The sequence below is a fragment of the Myodes glareolus genome, chromosome 15, assembly GCF_982192425.1.
Source record: "Myodes glareolus chromosome 15, mMyoGla1.1, whole genome shotgun sequence".
Taxonomy (NCBI): Eukaryota; Metazoa; Chordata; class Mammalia; order Rodentia; family Cricetidae; genus Myodes; species Myodes glareolus.
The window spans coordinates 68,209,302-68,231,568 of record NC_142040.1 but is presented as its reverse complement, the minus strand read 5'-3'; the positions used below and the strand labels follow the sequence as shown (position 1 = coordinate 68,231,568).

Here is a 22,267-nt window from a genome sequence, read left to right as displayed (position 1 = left end):
TATCCTCTGGGCTTAGGCATTACTTTAAAGGGTTGGTCTTTAGGTGATGTAGAAATAAACAGACTTTGTTCTTTGAATGCAAATAAACCACATACATCCTGTGTAGCAAAAAAACACTGAGCCAGAAGCTGAATATCAACACTGAATAAAATTTTCACATTGCACATTGGAAATATACATGCACCTATTTTAAGCCCATAATGTGTGAGATGTTACATTCAGCTTAGAAACTCACTTGGAATGGAACAATGAGTTCACTTTTAAACTGAGTGTTCTCCTAGGAAGTGACACTAAAGGGGATTCAGGGCGAAACCAAGTGTCTGTCACCTGTGACGCACGCCTTGGTGAGGCTACTGTACCTTGACTAAGTGGACCATTGCATCTGTGAAGAATACCAGGTCCATGCCAGTGCCACGGATGGTCTCATTATAGAGCTGCAGGAACATACTCAAGCGCTCTCTCAGGTGATTAAGGGATTCGATTGGCTCATAAAGCTTCGGTATTTCAGCCTCAGGTTCTTCAGATGTTTCACCTTGGCAAGAGACAGTAAATGTCTTCAAATTGCTGAACCTGACCACTGCTCAAATTAGCACACTCAAAGTGCTATAATTTAATGTTAATATTTTTCATCAAAATACAATATTATAATTTTTATGAAACAAAAGCAGACAATAGAAGAAGTAGTAGGATTTTCATAATCATAGGCTTACAGTTCTTTGTCTTATAGAAAGAATCAGTTTCAAATGACATTTTTTCATAAAATTTAATGAGAATTCACAATTAAACATTGTATCTTAAAGATCATGCTAGACACATGAGACTACTAGTTAAGATGAACATCAAAATAAATAGTGACTCAACATCAAAATCTTGAGAGCTCAATAATTACATGACTTTTTAGGAGGAATTTTAAAAAACCATCTCATAAACATTCAACTCAAGCTTCAGGAAACAAATTGCTTTGAAGTCACGGGGGTTAGACATTTCCCTGTGGCCCTTGCCCTCTCTCCGAATGGAGCAGCTCAGCTTTGCTTCCCTCTAGTCAAATCCCAAGTCCCTCTAGTCAATCCCGCTCAGAGGATCTGAGACACAAAAGAATGTATGATAAACACAGGGCAGATTCTAGTCATTCTCCAAAGGGCCTTGCCAGACTTTGTATGTGCTTGACTTGATTTACAAGAAATGTGACCATTTCCTTCTGCAGAGAATGAAGAGGTGTCCATTTGTAGTTGTCACTCAGAAACTTTTATAGAATCATACATTTTGTTACCACACAAATCAGAGATGCTGCAGTCATTCTCAACCATTTAGAAGACACAGCTACATTAGCCTAGGATGCCTGATAAGTCAATGATGGCCTTAGCTCCCCCAGCCTTACAACTGTTGAGATAGCAGGCTTGTGCCCCCATTTTCTTGCTTATGAAGTCTAAAGCTTTATGTGTGGTGGGAAAGCTATATATCTACCAATTGAGCTATATGCCCAATGCCAACTGCCCTTAAAAATGAAATTTGACCAAAATTCCATCTTCAGTTTTAGAAACAATTTTGAAATAAATAATTGGTAGAGAAGGGTCTTCTTTCTATGTGTTTCTTTCATTGGTTGAATAAAGAAAACTGCCTTGGCCTTTTGATATGGCAGCCCTTAGGTGGGCAGAGTAGACAGAACAGAATGCTGGGAAGAAGGGAAATGTTGCAGACGCCATGCTTCTCCTACCCAAGATGGATGCTCATTAGACTCATACCGGTAAGCCACAGTCAAACGGCAATACACATTAATAGAAATGGGTTAAACAAATATGTAAGAGTTAGTCAATAAGAGGTTAAAACTAATGGGCCAGACAGTGTTTAAATGAATATAATTTGTGTGTGGTTATTTTGGATATAAGCTAGCCAGGCAGCCAGGAGCCAGACAGGACGAAAAGCAGCCAACACCTCTTACTACAAATAATAATGTTCATTTTAAAACCATTAAGTTTTGATGTGAAATTCCGGGCATTGTCTGTTTTCATCAATAAAAATGACAGACCTCTTCTTTTTGTGGAACCGACTACAAAAGGCTGACTCATGTCATTCATTTCTTCTGTTACATGTGCTGGGCATCTCATAGAATTCGATGACCTGGGTAAGGATAATCACTGCCACTCTTGTTGCCTTTTTCTAAACAGTGACTATGGCCTGCAGTTGTCTACACATCCTGTAGAGAATATTTTATTGCTTCCCCCAGTGCCCATTATGGGATATTCACATTTCTATATGCAAACAGGAAGACCAAGAGGGTCAAGAAACATTCAGCTGATCAATACTGAATCCTTCTCTGTTCCTCTGATGGACTACAAGTCCTGGGCATGTTCTGCCCTACTGCGCGTTTCTATTCAGTGCTATATGCAAGCAGGATCAATGTAAAGGCAATTTGCCTTTAGGAACTGAAGCCCTGAAAGTGTACAGATCGTCTACCATCAGTTCTCCCTTTCAGGAGCATCTTTTGGAGGACTTCACGCTCCTCCTCGACAGTTACCTGTAGCTTCCGGTGCATCCCTCAAGAAATCCACAAAATAAGCATCAACTCCACAGTCCACCACCGGTGTTTTCTCTCCACCAAACTCCTCCTCGACCAAACTGACTAAAGCCTTATCAAACCACGTCACATCACCGGATGTGGTGAAGCGGTCAGCTATCACACGCTTACACTCATGCTTCCACAGCCTGAGCAGTTCCTGTTGAAGGCATAAAATGAATGCACCATTAATCTCGACTGGGCCATAATTGAGATTTCAAGTAGAGATACTATAGAGTTTCATGTCTCTGGATTTCAGATCAGATACACCACTTTAAAAATACATACAATATGTCCATATTTAATTTGAATTGATCTTATTCAGGTAAATAAATGGAAATTGAATTTATTCTTTTGTGATCTTAATTAAAAAGAAAATATTATCAGATTTAAAAACATTACAAATTTATCAAATCAGTCAATGAACTAACTGGTGTTATGTGAAAAGGTCTTCGTTTGTTATTAAAATGGTTGCAATATTTCCTTTCATGGGCCATTTATAGTGTAATGTACAATGTATGAGAAACTCTTATATGTATGCAATTGAAATCTACAAAGACATATTTAATTAGCAGAAATAAAGAAAGTTTGTCACAAATATAAATCTGGAATATATGAATGAAAAAATTCAGGGACCAAAATTCACTGGTAGTTGGAGAAATTGATTAAACAACAGTCTGATTCTAGTCCAATAAAAATATATATTGAAGCTCTTTATTTGGTTTAAAATACTAATAGAAATTTCTTACATTTCAAGTCAGGTTTTATTACTAATGAACAAAAAAAAGCTATTTAGTTTCCAGAATATAAAAGTTTCTGTCAAGAAAAAGTTTACTATAGCATCAATTGCTAAAATTGTTTGTGTCGACTTAAAATAAGTGACCAGAATAGCTACTGAAAAATAGCAGATAAGCATCACATTTCCACAATTCCATTAATTTATTAATAACACTGAGAGAGAAAAACAAAACTCGAGAGCAGGCCAGATGGTTCAAAAAGTAAACACGCTTGCCATGAAAGCGTGATGTCTTCAGTTTGACCACTGGGACCTATGTCAAAGTGGAAAGAGAGAACCTACTCCACATTACCTTTGTCTTTGTGTGTGTGTGTGCATATATGTGCATGCGCACACCTATACAGGCATAATAAGAGTATATTTTAAATTTTATAAATCAACTTGAAATATTCACTATTGCTAACTCAATGTTGGTTTTATCATAAGGATTATGAGCTTCCCCAAAATTGTCCAGTTTTTCAAAAGTTGGCCAGTGGCACAGGAGACCACTTCCTAAATACAGCACCAGCAGCCCAGACAACAATCTGAGAGCAGTGATCAATAAATGGGACTTCCTGAAACTGAAAAGCTTTTATAAGGCAAAGGCCATGATAAATAAGACAAAATGGCAGCCCACAAAATGAGAAACTAGCTTCACCAATCCCACACCTGACATTTTATATATTTTGGCTGATCTCCAAAATATATAAAGAACTCAAAAAGCTAGACGTCAAAACACAAAATAATCCAATTAAATATTGGGGTAAACATCTAAACAGAGAATTCAGAACAGAAGAATCTCACATGACCAAAAGACATTTAAGGAATTATTCAATATCCTTAGCCATCAGGAAAATGCAAAACAAAACTAGTCAAAGATACCATCTTATACCTGTCAGAATGGCTAAGATCAAAAACACTGATGACAGCTTATGTTGGAGAGGATGTGGAGTGAGGGGAACACTCCTCCACTGCTGATGGGAGTGTAAACTTGTAGTCTCTTTGGAAATCAGTATGGTGATTTCTCAGAAAACTGGGAAACAATCTACCTCAAGACCCAGCATTACCACTCTTGGATATACACCCAAAGGATACTCAACAAGGACATGTGCTCAACAATGTTCATAGCAGCATTATTTGTAATAACCAGAACTTGAAAAAAAAAACCTAAATGCCCCTCAACTAAAGAATTGATAAAGAAAATGTGGTACATTTACCCAGTGCAGTATTACTCAGCTGTAAAAAACAATGATGTCATAAAACTTGCAGGCAAATCGATGGAATTAGAAAAAAAAAAACACCTGATTGAGGTAACCCAGACCTAGAAAGACAAACATGGTATGTCCTCACTCATAAATGGATACTAGACATAAAGCAATGGATAACCAAACTATAATCCATTTATAGCTAGGTAACAAAGAGGACTCTAAGAAGGATGCATGGATCACCCAGGGAAAGGGAAATAGATGTTATCTCCTGCGTAAAATAGGGGCAGAGGGAGGGCGGGAGAAGGGAGGGGAGGGGGGATGAAAACACGAGGAAACAGGATGGTCAAGTTGGGGGAGGGATGTAGTGGGAGAGCAATGAAAAAGATCTTGATAGAGGAAGCCTTTTTGAGGTTAAGACGAAACCTGGTGCTAGGGAAATTCCCAGTGATCCACAAGGATGACCCCAGTTAAGACTTAGCAACATGGAGAGGGTGCCTGAACTGGCTTTTTCCTGTAATCAGATTAGTGACTACCATAATTGACATCATAGAACCTTCCTCCAGTAACTGATGGAAGCAGTTGCAGAGGTCCACAACCAAGCACCAGGCTGAACTCCTGGAGTCCAGTCCAAGAGAGGAAGGAAGGCTCATATGAGTATGTGGAGGGGGGTGGGGTGGTTCAAGATTGATGAGGAAACCTACAGAGACAGCTGACCTGAGCTCCCGGGAACTCATTGATTCTGGACCTACAGCTGGGAAACCTACATAGGACCTAACTTGGCCCTCTGCATGTGGGTGACAGTCGTGTGACTTGGTCTGTTTGTGGGTCCCCTGACAGTGGGACCAGGATCTATCTCTGATGCATGAGCTGGCTTTTTGGAACCCATTCCCTTGCTCAGCTGCGATGCAGGGGGGAGTGGCTTGGTCCCGCTTTAACTTGATATGCCAAGCTTTGTTGACTCCCCATGACAGGCCTTACCCTTTCTACAGAGTGAGCAGGGACGGGAGAGAAGCAGGAGGAGCGGAGGTATGGGGAACTGCGGTTGTTAAGTAAAATGAATTTTAAAAATTAAAATAAAGAATACATTCAATAAAATTTTACTGATTTTGGAAAAAAATAGTGTGACTGCCTATTGGTGAATGTCTGGAGGAGCGATGAGCGGACAAGATAGTGAGCCTTTATTTTCCACCAATATTTGCTACTAACTCCACCCTCTGATGGTTCTTGTCGCCAAACTATATCCCCAGCTCCAGAAAGCCCGGGGAAGTGGCCACCTGTGACTTAGCCTGAGCACAGAGTCAGGCTCTGGGGGGAACAGACATACTGGATTTGTAAAATAGTGTTCTAACTTGAAGGAAACTCTTACCACATGGGAAGTGTCACATCCGTATACATCCACAAGTACTCATTTCGGGGTTTGTATTAAATGAATTTTCTACTCTGCTGCCACTTTTTAATTGCGGCAGAATGAATGCTACTTTTACTTCATCTAGTTGCAAGGAAAAATCAAGGGTGATTAACAACAGAATGGTTTCTTCTCACTCTGATTGCTTATTTATAAATACAATTACACTTTTTTAAGTTTAAAAAATATCAGGACTATTATAGATGAGCATACTATGAAGAAAAATAAACAATGGTGTCCTCTATTCTAGCCTGTGAATATTGACTATTGCTTGACAGGAACTGGGGTCAGCTAGAACACAGTCCCACGCCCATGTCGGGTCATCTAGAACCAGCCAGTTGGTGGGAAGGATAGAATTACCACCTTAACCTTGGGTAGGCAGCATCATGCCACAGGCAGAGACTGGAGCTGAAGGAGAAAGCAAGCTCAGTGCCAGCTTACACTGCTGCCAGCTTCCTGGATGCCACATGACCAGCTTCCTACACTGTCACCATGGTTTCCCCACCAGGATAGTCTATACCTTCCAAGAAAGACCCAGAATAAGTCCTTTCTCCTTTAAATTGCTTTTATCAGGGTATTTTATCACAAGACTAGGAAAAGAAACTAATACATACCCCCCTTGGATAATATTTCTGTTTACTATTTCCTTAAGTATAAATTAATTTAATTGAAAATTACAACTCAAATTTTCTATGTAATATTTAGGGTTTTTTTTTTCTTAATGATGTTAGCCGGACACAGACAAAGAAATGAATAGTATCCAAAAACATCCAAATTTTTTCAGATTTCACAAAAAAAATCAAATTAAAATGTTTAGAATAAGAAAATAGCAATGTGGGCTGTTTTTATGTTAGGTATCACGTACTTCTGTGTCTTTAATGACCTCTGAGGTTATGTTCAGCATGCCCTGCCAGATCCTGGAAAGGTCGCGAAGGTTGAACACGTAGTGGAATTTTGCGGGTGTAGGGAGCATCTTCACTTTGGTCATCTGCCACAGACGGCGTGTCAGGGGCACCAACTTCATCACAGCACCTCTCACTTCCTCAGAGAAACCCCGCTGGGAGCAGTAGTAGCCTACCCCAATCACACCTGAAAAGATGAGAGAGCCAAGCGGTGCAGACAATCACATCAATTAATGGTTTATTGATTTTTCAAATACTCGGAAACTACTGATAAGTTTAAATAAGTTAGCACTCAAAATATCAGAGTGTTGATTCAAAAATACTGCCAAGGAACTGGAGAAAAGCTGTTCACTGGCAAAGCATTTGCCTAACATATGCAAAGCTCTGGATTCCCCCTATAGTAGGGTAAAATTATAATTACAATTATTATAATTGCTATATTATATTATTATTAAAGAAAACAAATACCACTGAAAACACTTGATACACTAATTTAGTGTTATTAAATAACAGTGATAAATATATAAAATTGACTTATAAAAGATAAGAGTCCTAAGTTCTCTATAGTTTCCTCTTCTGTTGTTGATTTTCCAAGCATTATAAAATAATTCCCTTATGCATCACATTTTCCTGGCACCAAAGAATAATTAAAAGTGATAGTAGTCATTCCTTCTCATCTACTTTACTTTCCGCAAGTTGAGATAATTCAAATGTCATTTGGTCTCCAAACCTTCCCACTGCTGTGACTCAAGGCAGAACTCCGTCACACTCTCCTAGCCTGGGGTGATGAGATGACATTTTATCTTGCCAGAAATTAATTAGGGTAATCTTAATGAGTTTTGTGTCAGTGGCAGTTTCTGAAACTGTAAATTAATACCTAACAGAGAGTTATTCATAACTTCACACTTTTTCCTGCAAAGAATAAGTTCAAAAGAAGTAAAAATATATTTTCATTGTTCAATTAAATAACACTTGGCTATATATCGAGCTAGTAGCTCTTCAATCAAAGTATCTCTGAAGTACTACATGTTTAATCCATCAGTAATTTATTACAATTATGTTGACTACCCTGATTGTCAGATGGGGAACTCTTGTCTGTTCTGTACACTGTTATTCTTATGGCAAAATATTGATTATTTGTATTAGTATGTCAGCCACATGTTCTTAACAAAAGAATATATAGGGAATATATAGGCCGCCCATGGGAAAACAAGTTCATGTATATGGCATGTTTCCATCCTTGCTTAGGAAGCTAGTAACAACTACTTAAATAATTAGTAACAATAATATTAACAAAGAAGAAAGCACAGACTGAGTCATCCACCTCCATAAAAACCTATAATAAATCATGGTAGGAAACAAAATAAAATAGTAATAAGGATGCAAACTAAAGGGCCTCCTGTGCTTTGTGCTGCCCTCTGAGTAGACACTTGCTGAGAGTAGGTTGTCCCTCTTTCCTCTTTTTCCTCTAACAACCATTTTACCAAAGATTTTGTCCATCGAAGCTTCTGAAGGCAAGGTGCAGTTGAATATGGAGAACTGCCTCTTCAATCGCTGTGGTATGTCATTGCGTCCACCTCCAGGATGGATCATGGCTGCCAAGAACTGGATGTCTACAATGCCAGTAAACTCTCCAGGTTTCTCTAGGTTATAGAATCCATTTTGTTCCATCAGCTGCCGGACAATCTCATTAGTCACCTAAGGGAAAAAAACCTCAGAATTAAAATGCCATTCCTCGGATTAAGGAAAGGCTCTAAGTAAAGTGCTTGATGCTAAGGCATGAGGACCTAAGTTCAGATTCCCCGGCACCCACATAAAAGCCAGGTTTGATTGTGCACACCAATAACCTCAGGTAGAGACAAACAAATTCCAGGATTTCAGTGATCAACCAGCAAGATGGTGAGGTCCAGGCTCAGAGAGACCTGTTTCAAGAAAGCTGGAGAGAGGCAGAGAAAGCCAGCTGATGACAGCCTCTGACTTCACAAGCACTGTTGGGGGAGAGTGCATCTACACACACCGCACACACAGAGAGGAGAGGAAATACCGACAGACCACCTTATTCCTAGTATGGAGTTCCCTAAGTTTCTCTACAGAAGAAAGTTTATTGGAACTCAGAAACTGCATGCTGAAGAAACATAAAAAGAAAATTTAGTCCTCGAAGAATCAGTCACAAATTAGCAAAATAAAAATATACAGTAGGCTCAATATACCTGATCACCCCATTCATTGATTACTGGCATATTCAAATCATCAATAAAGACAGCCATCTTCTTTCCTGCAGGAGGACCATATGTTGTGCCCATACGTTTATCCACATAGCTCTCTATTGTCCTCTGTTAAACAAGACAGAAACATTTGTAAAAGTCTTCCCTAAGACATGGTCAACTACTGAAAACAAGCAACAAACTATAACCTTTCAAATGACAGTAGTTACTTCCTTATAAAAGGTCATAATGTCCTTATTAATTCTGGCAAGTTAATTAGTACCTAAATTATTTTGCATAATATTTACAACCTTTAAAAATCTGATTTCATCTATCATTTAATAAAGTTCTAATCAACGTAAATTCTGAGTAGATGATGCTCTTCTGTCCATTTATCAGGATTTACTTTCATTTCCCGGAGTCTATACCAGTGATTCCTAAACTCAGTTCTGCAAAAGTTTTGTCACAATCAGCGATATTGTTAAACAGGGTTATTACAGGGTTATTAAAATAGGCTTCTTAAGTCCATAGACTGAGCTGCATAGTCTGCCCTTAATTTAAAGTTGTTACAAAGGCAGTTGGGTCCAGTAGCCCCATATGCCCTGCTGTGGGGCAGATGCAACCACGTGAGTCTTTCCCAAAAGAGCATAGAGAACAAAGCCCACTGTCTTCTCATTCATCCACACTCCTCAGTGGTTGGAGAGGAGGTCATACTGTGCTGTACAAATCCAAGGCAGTGTAAAGAATTGTGAACCTCTTAAAAGGAATCTTTGAAGGAGTGGAGGGAGTGGTTGAGAAAGATCTTGAACTCTTTTTTTTTTTCTTTTTTTTTCTTTTATTTATTCTGTGGGAATTTTTATTGTATTCTTTTCTAACTCCAAACTCCTTCCAGATCCCACTCCCTACACTCTCAGCTTCATGTTCTTTCTCTGTCTTAAAAAGAATCTCAGACTCTCAGCAATGGTCGTGGTTTATTTTCACAGCGGTCCACACTGGCTTAAAAATAAACTAACAAAATTCACCCCTTACTTGGTTCTTAGTGACTGGGTCTTTGCCTTTCTCTTAGGACTTTCCAGGTGACAAACTACAGCAATAACCATTTGTGTTTCTCAATCTCAGCTTCTTTTGTATTGCTGTTAATAAATACCAACTGCACTTAAGTTAAAATAAAGGCATAGACCAAGTAACTGCGATTTAGCATACAAGAACAAGCAAGAAATTCAAAGTTCTTCAACTCTACAAGCTCAGAAATTCTATAATCCTCAAGTTATTGTTGTAACTGTAGCGTCTATTCAAGCATGATCTTAAATCTCGTGAGAAGCTGTATACATGCAGGGGGAGTACAGCACACTGAAGTAAAAGTGAATTCTCCTAACCAAAAATATTTTCTTACATCATATAAAGAGTAAAGCAGTTAAAATTGTTTTTTAAACTACTATATAACTATAAAATGCACTAAAATGTAAGGAACCAGCTATATATTTGCCTCCAGAAGTCTTCAAAGTAATTGCAAATTGTAAGTTTCCATCATCATTTTAATAAGCAACAGGGAAGGATGAGAAAATGTTTTCATCATTTTCAGCAGAAATACATGTAAATATATCACAACTCATTCAATTATAAAACAAATCTCCCATGAAATTATATGATAGAAAAGAGAATTACATATTCCCCTGACATAAAAACACACTGTTTAATGTACTAGGTTAAATTTAGCTCTGCTTTTCAATGAATTTAAATGCATAAGCCAATTAATAACCTCCCGACAACCCCCTATGGCAAACCAGAACCTCCCAGATATCCCATGTCTATTAATGAGAACTCTTTGTCATGTAAAAATTTTATGTCTTATGGGACCATCTAAGAGCTAAAACTCCATAGGTGGGATAATTAGAATAATACAGAGTAAGAACCACATACCTCTACCTTCTCCCTTATCATTCTGACCTTAATTTTCTAGATAGCAGGACATGATAAATGCATTACATATCATAAGAAGGGTTGCTGATAAAAACAGAAAGAACACAGAAACAGAACAGTTTGTGAATGTGGAGCTATGTTGTTAAATTTCTAAGATTTCTTCCCACTGTATAATTTTCTTAAGAATTTCCAAGATATAAAAACCTGATACTAAACTGGTATCAATAACTATTAGAGGGCTGTGAAGGAAGCCCCATTGGTTAAGCACTGGTTGTGTAAGCATCAGGAACTGTGTATCAAGGCACACTCTTGTAATCTCAGTGCTGCAGAGAGAAGGGCAGTCAGGTGCCTGGATATTTCTGGAGAGCCAGCCTTTCCCATTTGGTGACCTACAGACCTATGAGATATCCCCCGAGGACCAACAGCAAAGGTTGACTTCTAACCTCCACATAGAGACCACACAATGCACATACAACTTCACACACATGCACCTGCACATGTGTACAAACACACATGAACCACACAATACAAGAAAATAAATAACTGCATATCCCCACTTGGGTGCCCCACAGCATCATGAAAATCAACATAGACAGATAGAAACTCCTGTATTCTGGAGTACATTGTATTCTAATTATTTAATTGCCATCTGATCCCCACTCTGGAATAAAATGGTACAGGCATTTAATCTACATTACTCCTTCATTAGTATCTAGAAAAATATGTGAGACCATGTACATTTGATACATCAGTAAGAAAATACAGGAGTCCCAGAATCGTGCTTTAATATCTCCTTATATCCTTCAACAATATCCATTCAACTGACCACAAATCTTATCCAACCACAATGTGAATGAATCCACGTGTTCCATTTCTGTCGCACTTCTGCATCTTTGTCCAGTCCAACCCCCCTATTAAGTAGTTACTGCAAATGACTCTGTCAAATATTTCTCAAAGCAGTCAGTAATCTCTTCCATCTTGCTTTCTGTTCTATGTGCAGAATCATCTTCCTAAAGGATGGTATAACCTTGTCCTCTACCCCAAGAGATTCCCATAAGTGACCTACACGGAGCTTCAAGATGCTATCTGCTTACCCCCAAAAAATACTCTTCCATCTTTCAACTGGTACTCAAATAATAATAAAACATGTACTATGAAATGGTGCTCATTCTATAGGCTAGTTTACAGTGTTCATGATGGGAACCTTGCTCATATACTCCTTGAAGCATGATTAATAAAAACTCAGAGACAGAAATTGGGGTTCAACTTGAAGGTCAGAAAAGCAAAACAGTTTATAACTAATATAAGCCTCTGTGTGTTTCTTTGGGACTGAACGGCTGTGGGACCAAACTGGACAAAAACTTCCGTCCACACTCCCTGGAGATATGACCCAAAACATCTGTCTCCCAGGATGTGCAACTCCCAGGCACTGTCCAAAATGCCTTATGAAAAAAATCTTAGATTAATGATCTTCCATAAATGCTACTGTCTTTAACCCAGATATTAACTGTTAAAAAGCTTACATCTCTAGAAGAAGGCTGGGTGCTTCTTTGATAATAAGTACAATTGGAAGTTATAGTCACTGTGGTTTCACTTTTTAACCTATAGGTCCTAAACAAAATTCTGATTCCATTGTCTATCCATACTTCATTGGAAACCAGCATTACCTCCAGGCACAGAAGTGAGTTTTAAATCATTGAAAACTAGGTGGTTAGAAAGCCAAGTAGGCTTAGGAATAGAGCAAGGAAATTCCTCATCCTTCCATCTAACCTAACGCTTAGTGCAGTTTGGTTTTCTAAACTTCTTAGTAGACAATTTTTTTCTTCATAGTTCCAAAGATCATTAAAACATATGCTCACACATAAAGTGGTCAGTTCTTCTATTATCCTCATTCATGAAAGATTTCCTAAAGAAATCACACCTTTATCCTCAGCAATTTTAAGTCCTTACATTATATCTTAAGCAGTATTTATCGCATGAGTTAAACTTGGCATTATAGATGTGTCTGTTTCTCTAGCCAGAAATAGAGAAAAACCTTTTGCTGGAGGGGTTTTCTTTGATCAAAATAATTGCTCATTTGGGAATCAGCATTCATTCACACAGATGTCCTTGTGAATGGGACATGGCATAAGTCTGCATAATTTGCAAGGTTTTATGTAACAGCTCTCTCCGGGCTTAGAACCATAAAAAAGAAGGTTAAGTGACTGCTTCTTTCACTTATGAGCCACAGCCCAGAATCCATATAAACGCATACAACAGAGAATTAAACCTAAGCAATATATGAAAAAAACTATTAGAAGCTTAAAGTCATTGTAAAAAAATATAAAGTTATTTTATTATTTCAATGTGAATGGCATTAAAGAAATTGAGACATTTCTCATAAATATCACATACAATTAAATTGAAATATAAATCTACTTACTTGGTTTCTATCTACATGTGATATATATCGAAAAATTATGAAAACTGAGAGGTTTTGCTCTTTATTTAAAAATCTATAGCCTAAATAATAGAATCTTTCTACTTTGTTGTAAATTATTGAAGCAGTCTTACATTGGCAAAGTTTAAAAGGTCAGTCAGGGTTACACAGTGAGACCCTGTCTCAAAAACGAAAGAAAGAAAAAAAAGAAAGAAAAGAAAAGATAAAGAAAAGAAGAACGAAGATAGATGATAGACAGACAGATGGAAAGACATAAAAGTTCCATGAGGGATTTAGAACTTAAAACCTGTCACAAGAACTGACAAGGAACTATAGAAATGCATAACTAAAAGCTGAGAATGAAATAAGCACACTGTTGATCATTTGATTGTGAGTGTTAAGGCGAATAAAGAAAGTCCACGGGAAGTAGGCAGGAGGGAGAAGGGAAAAGCACAGCAGGGTGATGGGACCTGGCTCCTAGCTCACACTTTGCCACCAATGAACACTTAGGATAAACAGTGAAACTTGACGTATTAACTGTGCGTCAACATCAGTTAGGACTCCTCTGGAAACTAATGCCATGTTGTTCTGAGAAGCCAAAAGAATTCTCTCTTACCCAGGAGAGAAGACTGTTAGAAGCAAAGGTGAGTCTGAAGGGTTTGAAGGACCCGGCTCCATGCTCACCAAAGCAACCCTTGTTCTCCTGTTTATAGATCATGGTTTGGCTGCACATGGCCAATACAGTTTGTTCTAGTGCCAGAAAAGATGTGAAATGTGTTGACGGGCTTTATGATTCTCATTTTTGAAAGTTAAAATGTATGGATATAAGATAGTTGCTATATTCAAAATAAATTAAGATAATTTTTTGAAAGAGATCAATATTTTTAGAATTTCTCTTAATTTTCATTTTCTTCTTTTCACATTTTTGGATTACTTAAATCACAAATATATGAATCAATAATTTAAAAAATGGGAAAAATAAGCTAACTCTAGGTTAGGATAAAAATGGGTTGTCTTCTAAAAAAATAAACAAATTCTTATGGCCAAAATGTAATTAGGGCTGAGCATAATTTTTTTATCCAAACTGATAACCTTAGAGAACATGATTAATTACGAACAAGAGAGAGTATGTGTAAACCTGAGTGTCCCAAACAAAGAGGAACGTATAAACATACAAACTTCCCACTGGCTGCACCACATGGAACCTTCATGAAGCAGCCTGGCAGGACCAATGTTCTCCATTTGACTGTGCAGCATCATGGTAGCTAACAGCAGGTGGGCAGTAGCTACCTCCTCATCTACAATTTCAATTTGCTTGGGATTCATACAAGTGAAAGACTAAGAGACAAATGCCCTCTGCTGCGTTGGCTCCGTGTAGTAAGAATGTTTGGAAATTAGAGTGAGAAAGTTAATTAATTACAGGAGTTTGGTTAATTGAAAGCTTTCTCAAACTAACGAGTCAGCATGATAGAAAGTGCTGATGGTCAGCAGTCAGGTAGGCCTGGGCAGAAAGCAGAGTAGATGGTGCTATGGTGTTTCTGGGCAGGAGAAGAAACAATGATGTCATGAAATAACAAAAGGCAGGAAGTTTCCTGTCCTTGAACATTGAGAATATGGACATCCCAGTGATTGTCTGCCAGACCCCTATATCCGTCTCTAACAGTGATGCCCCAGTCATACTAAAAGCCAAAGAGGTACTGAATTCTCAGGAAAGTCACTAGATAGATAATTACCCTATGCAATAAAAAGAAAAATCACATTGGGATTATTTTAAATATCCATCCTCAAATGAGACTATAATTATAACCATTAAAGAGAACTGTCTTTCTAATGTAAAAATAAAAAAATGATGTAAATATGATGCAGTATCATAATATACGTGTATAGTGCTAATATATGTGTGAATCTCTCTCTCCCTCTCTCTCTCTCTCTCTCTCTCTCTCTCTCTCTCTCTCTCTCTCTCACTTGCTCACTCTGTGTGTGTGTGCGCGCACGCATGTATGTGTGCCCATGTGCTTGTGTGTGTGTGTGTGTGTGTATAGGGGAGATATTTATGTATAGTTATATGTCTATTACTAGTCTAGGATAATTTAGCATTCTGTTCCACACCCACACAAAAATAATAATAATACAAAACACCACTGCAGAGTATCTTCAATTTGGGATTGACATTTCATCTAGAATTTCATGCCAAGACACTGTATAGATGTCATTTATTTGCAGAGGGCTAGTCAGTATTGGAAATAACATCTCTAGCAGAGGAGTATAATGAAGTTGACAGTCTTATTCAGAAATTCAGTCGATAGTCCTAGTGTATTGGTGCTCTGATGTTACCAATTAAATTAAGCAATGAGAAGTCATGAATTATCCATGCCTTCAACAATTTTCATTGAGCTACTATTTTGATTTCAATAAGCAGAGAGGAGCAAAGTTCATCAGAAACAAAATTTTATGAGCTTGTTTTTTCATAAATATTTGCCTTCCAATTATAATTTTTAAGAAGTATCTTTTTCAAATTTTATTAATATTCTAATAAAAATATTAAAATTTTTCAAATGATTAGGGCATACACTGATATGAAGAATTTCTTTCCCGAAATTCCCTGTCAGACACCATAGGCTATCACACAAATAGTCCAGTGACAGATGCGAGTTCCCTCTTTTCAAGTTATGGGCCAGTGGGGTCTCAGAAGCCACCGAACATTACAGGCTAACAACATAGATATGGATGCCCGTCCAGAACTTGATGGAGTATCTGATTGCTGGAGACACAGCATATTTGAGAATGACATGAAGAAATCAAGCTCTTACCAACCTGGATGTTTCACTTTAATGATTAGCTTTTATAGTGCTGGAAGGTGCGGCACATGCTACTCGTCGATGGTCTTACCCGAGTGTGAATCTGGTAAGCTACAATAATGACTGGCTTGACATTACATGTGCTAGTGGTGTAAATGCTGTGGAAATCACCAAACACTTTCTGATTGAATTTAAGCCCTGCTTCACAAGACATAATCCATTCCCAGCACTATTAACTTAACCAAGAACCTGTGGCTGATTAAGTCATAGGTTCTAGGGGAGAACCTAATACTAATACTTTGCTAAGCAGACATAGAATTAAACTGACTCCTAAATAGGTATCTCTAAACCTGTAGAAAGGTGCAGTTCTCAGTGCTTACCAAAGAAGCTTCTCTTGAAGTGTATAGTAATTAATGAAAGGATATTTATGATTAATTACAGTATAATTAATACTGTAACTGACCATTGTGCAGAAAAGAAACTGTGGAGTGCTCAGCCCTAAATGGAATCTCTCCCCCAGCCCTCTCTCTCTCTAACACACACAGAGGGGGAGCTGAACAACAGAAATCATATTTATTTACTGCAAAATAATTATTTCCAGACACAACAGGGCCATTATACATGTGAGTTCACAGTCCTCTAACTGTGTGCACAAAATCTTGCCAGTCAAGAGTCCCAGCCTTGATGGGAGGGGCACTCGCAAAGAACACCCTTAGCAGAAGAGCTATTGGCAGTTGATGGCTGACTAGAGAGAGTGTTTGTTTGCTTCAGGGATATGACCCCCTGATAGGCCCATATGCATGGCCCTGTGCACATGTTGGCAGTACTAAATGAGTCAGTTGATTTACAAAGAGCACTTGGGGTTTGGGGGAAGTCCGGTATAGGGAGGAGTTGGAGGGGGAGCAGTAAGAATGAATTTGATCCAGATACATTATATACACATGACATTCTCAATCAAAATTTTAAATATATATATTTCTTTCTATCTCATGTGTGTTTGCCTGCATGTGTGTATGTCGCCTTATGCATCCATAGTGCCCATGAAAGCCAAAATAGTGTCAGATCCTCTGGAACTGGAATCACAGACCACCGTGAGCTGCCCTGTGGTTGTTGGGAACCAATCTCTGGTTCTCTGTAAGAGCAGAACATGTTCTTATTCATCTCTTCCGTCCCTCAAACAATGTGTTGAGTGGTTGGGGTGAAGATTGAAAACTTAATTTCTTCCTCAGTTTTCCAACAATATGATGTATACCTTTAATACTTGCACTTGGGAGTTAGAAGAAAGCGCACCTGGAATTGAAGACTCATCCAGAATACTTACTGAGTTCTATGCCATGTATCTGTGATATATGAAGCCTGTCGACATAGCTACATTTTTTACTAGCAAAGGAAATGTGCATGAAAAAGAAGAATTGAGAGAATATGCTTAATGCCCAACATGTGCCCATTGGAAAATATTCTTATGTGGTATAATAAATTTACAATGAGCATATACAATAATCTTGGCAACAATTCGCAGCCATCTAAATGAATTTAAGCCCTGCTTAACAAGAAAGAAGTCATGCCTGGTGTTGGAAACCTAGCCATCCACCCAAGGCTAGTGATGCCATGGATCTTAGAGAATAAACTGATACTGCCTGCCACTTTATTAGATTGGCATAATCCCTAATTGTGGTCTAAATTTTTATTATATCCACAGACAAATCTCATCCATTGCCAAAGAAGTTTCTCTTTGCAATGCAAAGAAAATTGATCAAAATACAGAAAATAAATGATACTTTTTTATAAATGGGGTAGGTTGCTGGAAAGAGGTGGCTCAAGGGTTAAAGGTTTATACTGCCCTTGCCAAGGACCTGAGTTTGATTCCCAGCACCTATGCCAAGTATGTCACAGCTACTTGTAACTCCAGTTCTATGGTATCTGATGCTTGACCTCCATAGTCACTGCACTCATCTGCACACACACACGCACACACACACACACACACACACACACACACACACACAACATGAGTTCACAGGTATGCATGAATAATTTAAATACTACTAATAATTTGCAGTTGTACATAAAAGACACAGCGGAAAACGTTTCTCTCTCTTTGCACTAGTTTTCTATAGTTTTGTACCAGCAAAAGAAGAAACAGTCGGCCATCACACGCTCAGGTCAGTCTTTGAAGCTTCACTGACTAAAGCAGTACAAATTGAAGGTTTGTATTCTGTCGTCATATGATTCAAGGATGTATGGCATGGCGTGTTTCATCTTCTAAGATTCTCAGATTTTATACACTGCTACAGTTTACTGTGGAAGTTGAGTTAGAACATTACAGAAGTGAAGGACAAGGCAAACTGGCAACTTAGGAAATAGTTTGGGAGAAGCATAAAATCTAGTGGTAACGTATACTGGTGCCACCACTGTGAGAATCAGCAAGGAGGCTCCTCCAAACACTTAGGTAGAACTTTCATACAGTCCAGATATAACCAGCTCTATGGATCTACCCAAAAGACTACATCCTTCTGAGTCTGGCTTATTTCACTTAATATAATGACCTCAGGCCATCCTTTTCCATCCTTCTTTATGGCTGACTAAAATTCCACTGCATGTGTATGCCTCTACTGCACAGGTATGCCTTCACTGCACAGGTATGCCTTCACTGCACAGATGTGCCTCCACTGCACATGTATGCCTCCAATACATATGGATGCTTTCATAGCACATCTATGCCACCACTGCACACATACGCCTCCACTGGACATGTATGCCTCCACTGCACACATATGCCTCCACTGCACACATATGCCTCCACTGCACACATATGCCACCACTGCACACATACGCCTCCACTGGACATGTATGCCTCCACTGCACACATATGCCTCCACTGCACATGCATGCCTCCACTGCATATGTATGCCTCCACTATACATGTATGCCACACTCCATCCATTCGTCTTCTGGCAGCTGCCTTAGAGGATTCTGTCACTAAGTTTACAGAAATAGTGCACCAATAAATACAGCAAGTGTGCATATAATCCACTCACTCTGATTCTTTACAGTGTGTACCCTGAACCAGCATAGTTGGATGGCATGGAAATTTTACTTTTAATGTTTTGAGGCACCTCAATGATGATATGTATAGTGCCGCCCTAATTTATATTCCCATAAACAGAGTATAAAGTTTCCCCCACTGACCCTGTAGTCTCACAAATATTTGCTTTCTCAAGAACAGCCATTTTTGATGAGGGTAAAATGTGGTTCAGTGTAGTTTTATTTGTATTTTGCTAATTACTAAGTATTTTGAACATTTTTCTTCATGATTTTATGTCATTTACATTTCTGTATTTGAGAAGTGTCTGTTCATGACATTTTCCCATTTTATGATTGGGTTATTTTGGATTGAAATAATGGGATTTTTTTGCATTCTGAAGGATTTCCCCACCAGATGAATAGGGGCAGAGATTTTCTTGCATTCTGTAGGCTCTTTCCACTTTATAATTTTCTGTACAGATATCTAATTTCATGAAATCCTGTCAGTAATTCTATTCCCCTGAGCTATTAGTGTCTAGTCAGGAAGTGATTCTCTATGTCTCAGGTTTAAAATGGTTTTCCTACATTTTCCTACATTTATACACAAATATTTTAAACACCACTGAGGCATGTGGCACCTTATTTGCCCATCTTTTCATTAAATAGTTCTTGGAGAGTTTCTTATTTCCCCATAATTTAAGAATATATAGGATAGCCGAACTAAAAAGAGAATTTACTACATTTGAATGACAGTCACAACAGAAGACAGTACTAGTGCGATGTCAAGATTACAGACGGTCTGACAAGGTTCCACAAACACAGGAAACACCTTGAGCCTCCAGGAGTGGCACAGACCTACACCTGTGAGCAAGATCAAAGGTAGTACCTGAAACATCAGTGGAGTGGTCGCCGAAGAGAAGTTCAGATTCTTGACCATGTGACTTTCGGGATCATATTTTGACATAAATCCTTTGATTATGACTGTTTTAGCTGTCCCTTGCTCACCAATCAACAGCACAGCCTAAAATGAATTCAGAGGAAATGAAATAAAACAAACAACCTGGATTGAACTGTGCTCCTCCCACCCACCAACTCCTAAACTGAAGCCCAGATGCTCAGTATCTCCCAATGTGACTGTACCTAGAGAAAGGAATTGAGAGATACAGCGATGGCTGCCCAGACGAGGTTATTAAGGTGGTAGATACTGCCTAATGATGTCTTACACAGCACGGGATCTAGATACACAAAGAAACACTGGAGAAGCATACACTCAGGAAAGCGCCTTGGGAAGACAAAGGGAGGAGGTGCTGTCCCTCAGCTAAGGAGAAAGGCCTGGGGAAAAATCAACCTCAACAGTACTTCATCACGGTTCTCAGCCTCCAGCACTGAGGAAAGAAATGTCTGTGGTTTACCCACCCAAGCTCTGGCATTTTGTTATGACAGCCATAGCACAGTAAATCAGTAACCAAAAGGGAAGGATGGTCTTAGCAAAAACAAGTCAAAATTCACTTCCTTCGACTAGAATGGTAAACTAGGAGCTAGGCCTATTTGACACATTAGGTTGTCACTGAGAAACAACAGAAGGAGTTCACTCATTTAGATAATGTTTTCCCTTATTCTAAATAGAAACTAGTGTAAGATAAATACTGGGTACTTCTATATTTTCATGTGCCCCTTCAACGTGCACTATTTTTTATAGCAGTTAAAAAGTCATACCTTGCCTTGTTTGGCAATGGTGTGGATTAGGAAGTCGGTCCTCACATTGTCTACATTTGGCACCAGGATAGAACCATATTCTGGGGCAACATCAGGTGGGTACACATATTCCGGGGTACACAGGCTCCAATGCCTCCAGGAACCTGAGAAGAGCAGGAGGTATTCACACCTTCCAGTTAATAGTGTACATCCCTGTCATGATCAGGCACCTTCAAAACATCACAAAGATATCTTCAAATACCATAAAACAAAGATCATTGAGGGGGTGTGGCTATAGCTGGTACAGTGATTGTCTACCATGCACAATTTCCTGGGTTAAACACCTACCATGGCATAAAACAGGGTCTTCTGCTTTTCTTTCTGTTGCTATAATAAAATTCTGACCTTTCCAACTGAGAGAGGAGGGGAATCTCTGTCAGCTTTAAGACGTGGGACCAAGTTAGAGCATGACCTTTGGGAGAAAAACACCTGGCAGACCAGGGTTTACTCTGTCTCTGTGGTTCCCCAGAAGCTTGGGCTTTTTTGGTCCTTTTTCGTGAGTTTGCCCCTTATAAAGAAAAATATATATTATAAAGAGAAATATAATTGGCTTATCTTGTAGCTAGCCTGGCATTTCTTGACCCGCATTAATTCAGCAGGTGTTAATTCATTTTATACTTCCAGGTCACAGTCCACCACTGAGGGAAGTCAAGACAGGTACTCAGTGCAGGAGTGTGAAACAGAAACCATGGAGGAATGCCGCTCGCTGGCTCATTCACTGTCTTGACTTCTGGCTAATGTTTAGCTAGCTTCTGATATACAGCTCAGAACCATCTGTCTAGAGATGGTGTCTCTCACAGCGGTCTGGGCCTTTCTGCATCATTTAATGATCAAGACAATCCCCACAGACTCGTTTGCAGAGGAATGTGTTCTGGGTAATTCTTAAGTTGTGCCTTTCCTCTCAGATAATTCTGGGATATACCAAGTTGAAAATTACAGCTAAATGAGACACCAGGTACAGTGGCACATGCTTGTAATATCAGTGTCCAGGACATAGAAGCAGAAAAATCAGAAGTTCATGGTCATCTTCAAGAACATACCAAGTTGAAGTCCTGTTTGAGCTATGTAAGACCATGTACCCAAGAAATATCCAGTAGAGTTAACTCTTAGAACGTGTTAGCTTGATCAAAACTTCCCCAGGAACTACTCCAAATAGAGTCCTCTATTTGGGCACCTTCAGAAATATCTTAGAACTGTTTTCTCAGTGCGTAGCTCTTCAAAAACATAGCATACATAATAATACAGAGGAGAGTGAGTGACAGAAACAATGTACCAGAATCCATCAATCACTGTGAAATGTCAA

General features: G+C 38.7%; 1 protein-coding gene across 1 annotated transcript in view; it reads right to left on the bottom strand.

Annotated features, from left to right (window-relative positions):
• Positions 1-22,267, bottom strand: part of Dnah5 (dynein axonemal heavy chain 5) — a 287,252-nt gene that overhangs the window by 88,060 nt on the left and 176,925 nt on the right. The window contains exons 47-53 of the mRNA XM_087897036.1: positions 20,926-21,068; positions 20,096-20,230; positions 9,055-9,177; positions 8,329-8,542; positions 6,808-7,031; positions 2,516-2,714; positions 360-532 (exon numbers count right to left, since the gene is read on the bottom strand). Of these exons, the coding sequence (XP_087753162.1) occupies positions 360-532; positions 2,516-2,714; positions 6,808-7,031; positions 8,329-8,542; positions 9,055-9,177; positions 20,096-20,230; positions 20,926-21,068 (1,211 nt within the window). The remainder of the gene's footprint in view (positions 1-359; positions 533-2,515; positions 2,715-6,807; positions 7,032-8,328; positions 8,543-9,054; positions 9,178-20,095; positions 20,231-20,925; positions 21,069-22,267) is intronic.